At 42.3% G+C, this 6,560-nt stretch overlaps 1 protein-coding gene across 1 annotated transcript; it reads left to right on the top strand.

Moving 5' to 3' along the window:
• The first annotated feature begins 373 nt into the window (after window positions 1-373).
• On the top strand, window positions 374-6,076 carry LOC125518665 (rab GTPase-activating protein 22-like). Its single transcript, XM_048683490.1, has 5 exons — window positions 374-856; window positions 1,924-2,059; window positions 2,214-2,263; window positions 4,140-4,193; window positions 4,463-6,076. The coding sequence occupies exons 1-5, from the start codon at window positions 621-623 to the stop codon at window positions 5,679-5,681; spliced, it is 1,695 nt and encodes a 564-aa protein (XP_048539447.1). The 5' UTR covers window positions 374-620; the 3' UTR covers window positions 5,682-6,076.
• The last annotated feature ends 484 nt before the right edge of the window (window positions 6,077-6,560 follow it).

Below are 6,560 nucleotides of genomic sequence, written 5' to 3' on the forward strand. Positions count from 1 at the left end.
GCTGATTATGAATCGGTCTATTATTTGTAAACCAACTGAATTTATTCTCTAGAGATACCATTCCAAGCAATTAATTCGTGAGATAAGTACCAGACATTAAATAAGATATTGTATTAAAAATGCTTGAAATGGGATAAATTGAAAAAAATTACTACTAGCTGATTTGGAATTTATAATTCATAAACCACCGTACTATTCATTTTCGACCGTATTTCATTACCACCAAGAATAATTACAGTACTGCCAAAGAACAAAGACTGCTCCATACAAAAAGATACTCGAACGATCACACTGACTCGTGGGCCGGAGAATCCTACTACTACCTCATACGTCAGTCTCAGTACGCGACTGTTTAAAACCAGCACCCACCGCACCCACCTTTTTTTAACTCCCCTTGTCTCTCTTCGGAGAGAGAGAACCGAATCACCAATCGACCGCACAGCGATCCGCATCCGCCACTGAGTCCCACCTCGCCGCCGGCAAGGTCCGCGTCGTTGCCCGGCGGCATCGATGGAGAGGCTCGCCGCCCTCACGCGGGAGCAGTCGGTGTGGGCTTGGTCCCGGTAGTTACAATCGGTTGGTGGGGGCGGGGGCAGGCAGGACAGGAGAGCGCCGCGGCGATGAAGGCCCTGCGGCGATCCAGCACCTCGTCTTCGTCCTCATCCTCGTCGTCCCCGAGGACGCCATCCTCGCCGCCGCCGTCTTCGTCGCGGATCCACCGCCGTTCGCTTCTGCTCGTCGCCTCGTCGGCCTCCTCTTTGGCGGCGTTGGGGAAATCGGCCGCGGCGGCTTCGGCTTCAGCGTCGCCGTTGCTTGCGGCAGATTCCTCGTCGTCATCCCCACCGAATTCGGACCGGTCAGTTCTCTCGTCCGGAGTTATGACCACCGATTAATACAGAAATGAAGTTGCTTAAATGGGGGATTTTTGTCCAATAGCATTTTTTGTTTTCTTGGCCCATAGTTAGATTAAATCAACTCATGATGCTCAAAATTATGCTTCTTGTGTGTGTTTTGTTGGAAATGGTGGTTTGGTCAGTGGTAGTACTGATGTAGATGCCCCTTTAGACTAAAAAAATGTTACTTTTGTTTAAGTGCTCACTGGTCAGACCAAGTTGTTTTACGCTTTGATCTAGATAAGGCTTAGTTAGGAGTTCACACTTCGTAGGCAGGAAGTCGTAGCTCACCTTGTTAGTTCCGTTTCCGTGAAATGCACGCCAGTTGTTCAGCCAATTTAGTACCAAAATCAATGAGTCATCTTAAAAAAGTTTAGACATGCAGGGTGTTTTGGTTTCATTTGTTGGCAGTTGTAGAGTTGTTTCGCAAGTATGTGCCATGGATTTGTCCATTGCAATTGTTTCCTAGTATCGTGAACTGGGCACCTTCAGCATCTGTTTGAGTGGTCTGTTCAGAGTTACTCCCTCCGTCCCATAATATAAGATGTTATTACAACCAATATACTCACATATTGGTTGTAATAACATCTTATATTATGGCTTATGGGACGGAGGGAGTAGATTACAAGTTGTATGTGGGTGTTGCTAGCAACTCATAAAGAGGTACATTTAGCTTCTAAGGTTTGCATTACCTGTGGCAGCTGTGTCCAAAAAACAGTTCCACACCAAACCGTGAAATCCTTAATTCAGTTTTTTGTACGAACTTCACCACCCTATTTGAAAGCAACAAATGAAAATGAACTATGCCACTGATTGCCGGTTTCCATGGGTTGATAAAAATCGTTTTGAACACCCCTAACATGTGACTGATAATATTTGGTTGTAGAACAGTAGAAGGAAAGTTGTATTGTGAATACAATGCTGAACTACAGTAACGCATAACTTAAATTATCACCAAATTACCATTTGGTCGCACCACTTTATAGAATTATCTATTTCATTTTTTATAAAGCAAGCAATCTTTTTCCAGAGGTGCAATTAAATCTCCATGGTCTCGGAGGAAAAGAAAACAAGCACTCTCTTGTCAAAACTGGAGCCGTCTATTTTCTGTGAATGGGAAGTTTCGTGATGGAGGAAGAAAATTTCTGAAGAAAGTTCGCAGTGGGGTAAGTTTCGTTAGTGTCCAGGTTTTATTTGTAATGGATGTCCGACATACATATGTGATCATTAGCTATACACATGTTCACTATGATGTAATGTTCTGCATCTAAGTCCACTTTAAAGAATGTCAAGGTTATTAATTCTATAATTCTCTTACAGGGAATTGAACCAGGTATCAGGGCTGAAGTTTGGCCCTTTCTACTTGGAGTGTAAGTTACCCGATCTCTCTATTTTTATACATCTGGTATGTTATAACAGTCATCTTGTTAACATGGTTTGAAGTTCTAAGCTTGTAGACATGATTGCAATTTCAGTAGCAAGCATCTCGTGTTTTTTCCCCGTAGTTTAGAGAGGGTTTTCATTGTTCTAGTACTCCTTGAGTACTTAATGTTATTTACTTGTTGCTGTCTGCCTCTCTATTTGTTGCGTGCTAAGCAAAATAATGTTGTGACCCTCAAAGAATGTACGGTGAACCTGTTGAAATATTACCTATCTGGGCCCCTTCTTTTGCATGTGCTAGCAGAGTTTTTAGGATTAAATCACCTATAGCATCAAGAACTATTTAGATAACCTTGCATGCGGTGTAAACATCTCAGCTGATGGCAAATGTAAATTGGGCTAAACTAGTATGCCTGAACTGTAATCTGGCCTTGAAGTGCTGCGAAGCATGCGTATGATGGCTGTATCATAGTTTAGGCATGTAATCCGAACATTGTGTCACTAATGCTTAGCTGGTTAATGCAGAGAGCCATCAATTATGGCTTTTAAGGTGTGTTCTGAACCTCCTTCCTGTCCTTGCATGCATTTAAGTATGAACTTGTTGAACTGTTGTTTAAATATATCAGTATAATGTGAACCTCTTGTCAATCTATGCTTGTGATAGCGAGTAATACTATGCTCTTGTAGTTATTTCAGCCATATAGTCGAAAGTGATATTTCACTTGATAGCTACAATAGAGATAAAATCTGATATTGCACCATGTATTGAAAACTGCAAAGTCTATTTGATTCAATGGGCTTCCAAAGGAATTTTAGAGGATTCTGATCCTTATGAAATTTTCCCACATCGGTTGTTTGATTCATAGGATTGCAGACCATAGGTATTTTTCCTTAGGATTCATTTGTACTAGGTTCTGTAGGAAAAATTTCCATCCACTCCAGCCTCTTGGAAAGAATGCCATGTTTCTCCTATGCACAACAACAACAAAAAAACTGTTCAATCTTGTATAGTAGTGAAGATAGCATGACATTCCAAACCTGCGTTTTTCCTATTCCCGCGTTTTGGAATCCTGCAAATCCAAGAGGCAAATGGTTTCGGTGACCTGGATTTTCATAGCCAACTTTTCATATTGTTCTTTCCGTCTTTCATGAAAAGGCATACACCACCGAAATTGAATAGAAGAATTATAACCCATGTTTAGCAAAATTTAAGTTCCTACCAAATTAGTACGGTTTAGATTAATAAAACTACTCTTTAAGGATCACCAGCATGCACAGCAAACAGTTTTAAGACCCAGACAGGCGAGTAAGCTGTTATGGCAACTGATCAAGAAAACTACTCTTACAAAATACAGTTTTAAGACCCAGACAGGCGAGTAAGCTGTTGTGGCGACCGGTTGAACGGTTGGAACTATGGTGTGAGCTGCTTGACTGTGGCCAGATAGCATACTGTATTTGTCAGCAATCAAGTTCAGCTCAGGTTGTACTGTTATAGTCTGATAGGGAAGGTCCTCCGTGAGGGTGAGGCTGAGGCTGAGGCTGAGGATTGACACATATTTTGCACTATTTTTTTTCAGTGTTTCCATAAATTGTCCAATTGCTGAAGTGGACCAGACCTGCCAACAGTTTAGGATTTTTCGGTCTAACTGGTCTTGTCAGGTTTTTTAAACCATTCTTCAGAATTCAGAACTGTGTCTGAAACAGTAATATTTGGTGGTTCTATTTTATATGTTGTAGTAAAATCTAATGTGAACCTGTGAACAAAGTACCTCGATATTGTCTTTTAAAACATTTAATAAGTACTTCTTGCTTAGTAGGCTTTTTACACCAAGTCTGAAGATTGACCAAATTTCTTGTCATATACAGCTATGATTTAAATAGTTCTGAAGAGGAAAGAAATATCATCAAGACAAAGAAAAGGTAACATTTTCGTAATAACTCACCTTCTGTCGGTCCTTACTTTCTAGATTTTAGTTGTACACATGGTCTGCATTGATTATTACTCACCTTCAGATATAGCACGAAGTGAGAGTAGATAAGTAATACGTATAAGCTTGGATGGAACTTCCATGACCCATGTTGGAATTTTCTGTGTTTCAAATTATAAGACGAGAATGGAATGTGAATACTGACTTTAATGATGTCTGATTAATTTATTGACATTTTGTTTGGCACATCTTTGGGTGCAGGAATGAGTACGAAAAGCTCAGGCGCAAATGCCATCAAATTCTGAACTGCCAAAAGGGATTTGGGCTAAAGGTCATAAATGAAATCAACAATGAGGGGTGTTCTCGTGGTGTGCCTTATCTGCAAGATGTTAGTGCAAGTGTTTCTGTATCAGCCAAGGTATTTAATTGTTCAGGGAGCGAGGCAAACAGTCCGGATAATGCTGCCTGTGGTGCTGCAGAATGCATGGATGATGATACAAGTGAGTTAACTTGTGTAGATCCATCTATGGCAGAATCAGAATCTTCTGGCTCTGCATCTTCTGATGAAGATGACCATGGCCAGATATCCGTCTGTGCTGATATAGAAGAGAACTGCGCTCCAGAGCATAAATTTGTCAGGAGTACCTCGTCCAAGTCAGACTTCTTTAGATCTAACAAAACTCCAGAGGATTTTGCAACATGGCAGCGCATTATACGTCTAGACGCTATCCGGGCAAACACAGACTGGGCTTTATTCTCCTGTAACCAGGATGAAATCTCCGAGGAAAAGGCATTGCAGCGTGCATTGTCTGTTGGTTTGAAAGATTATGACCATTTAGAGCCTTATATGATATATCATGCTGCCCGGTTAGTTGCATTGCTTGAGGCGTATGCACTCTATGATCCAGAGATTGGCTACTGCCAAGGTATGAGTGACCTGTTGTCACCTATAATTGCGGTAATGAAGGAAGACCATGAAGCATTTTGGTGCTTCGTGGGCTTCATGAAGAAAGCTCGGCACAACTTCAGGCTGGATGAGGTTGGAATAAGAAGACAGTTGAAAACTGTCTCCCAGATCATCAAGCACAAAGACTCGCACCTCTATAGACACCTGCAGAAGCTGCAGGCCGAGGACTGCTTCTTTGTGTACAGAATGGTGTTGGTCCTCTTCAGGAGAGAGCTCACCTTTGAGCAGACTTTATGCCTGTGGGAGGTGATGTGGGCTGATCAGGCCGCTGTTCGAGCTGGGATCGGAAGGTCCACATGGGGAAGGATAAGGCTCCATGCTCCTCCAACCGACGATTTGTTGCTCTATGCCATTGCAGCCTGCGTCCTGCAGAGGAGGAGGCTGATCATCGAGAGGTACAGCAGCATGGATGAGATACTGCGGGAGTGCCATAGCATGGCTGGGCAGCTTGACGTCTGGAGGCTTCTAGATGATGCGCACGACTTGGTTGTTAATCTCCATAATAAGATCTGATTCAATCGCTCTTTTCGGATCGTTTGTAGACCTAAAAAATATGCCCGAGGTATGTTCTCAGTGAAAGTGAACTTTCATCTGTTGTTTGTCACCCGGCATAAAAACCATTCTAGGTATAGAGATTGTTGTAAGTTTAAGTGGATAAAGTTCCCTTCAAAGAAAAGAGAACATGGAAGATCAAGCATCCCAAGTTCAGCAAAATACGGTACGTCTTTGGATGTCCATAGTTACCAGGTTACTGCCATTGTAAACAGTCGGTTGTTTAATTTAATGTAGGGAACTTGCTGTTTTTGCCTTAAAAATTCCTTCTTGGCAAGAACAGCATGCCCCCCCCCCCTTTATAGTCGAAACATATTTTTTCCCTTATTAAGGAATAAAGAGCAGTATACAAACTACTTCCTCTGTTGTGTTTACTGATAATATTGCACTGAATGAACTTCCATCTCACACACGCAAATCATAGCTCCCACTTTCCTTGCTGTTTTACTCAGAATGGCACGTACATATGCTTGAGATAGAGAAAGGGTTGGATGTTGTCGTGTGAATCACATGCACAGCTGTCACGTAGAAGTTAGAAATTCAGATTCAGATGTGCACATCCGAGACTGAGCTGAATCACATGCTCTAGTGGAGGCATTTCCTGGTTGTGTTACTGTTCGCGCTGTTCCCATGAGCGATTCAGACTTGACAGCTGCGTCCACTTGATTTGAGGACGTCTTCTTCCGCGGAGCAACGAGAGAAACGCTGATGATATTTGCACTGCTCAGGGGACACCTGCACTAGAATCCAAAGCTTTGATGCGATCTTACCTGAAGCAAAAGGAGGCAACCACCACCATCAGTTGCCATGGCCATGGCCCATCAATGGGACACACGCGCA

This window comes from Triticum urartu, chromosome 7, assembly GCF_003073215.2.
Source record: "Triticum urartu cultivar G1812 chromosome 7, Tu2.1, whole genome shotgun sequence".
Taxonomy (NCBI): Eukaryota; Viridiplantae; Streptophyta; class Magnoliopsida; order Poales; family Poaceae; genus Triticum; species Triticum urartu.

What these genes read in the sequence shown, in the direction of transcription:
- LOC125518665 (XM_048683490.1), top strand. Translation starts at nt 621, where the DNA reads ATGAAGGCCCTGCGGCGATCCAGCACCTCGTCTTCGTCCTCATCCTCG. An exon ending in TGAAGAAAGTTCGCAGTGGG is followed by an intron (nt 2,060 to 2,213) that starts GTAAGTTTCGTT and finishes ATTCTCTTACAG; the next exon opens with GGAATTGAACCAGGTATCAG. An exon ending in ATCATCAAGACAAAGAAAAG is followed by an intron (nt 4,194 to 4,462) that starts GTAACATTTTCG and finishes CTTTGGGTGCAG; the next exon opens with GAATGAGTACGAAAAGCTCA.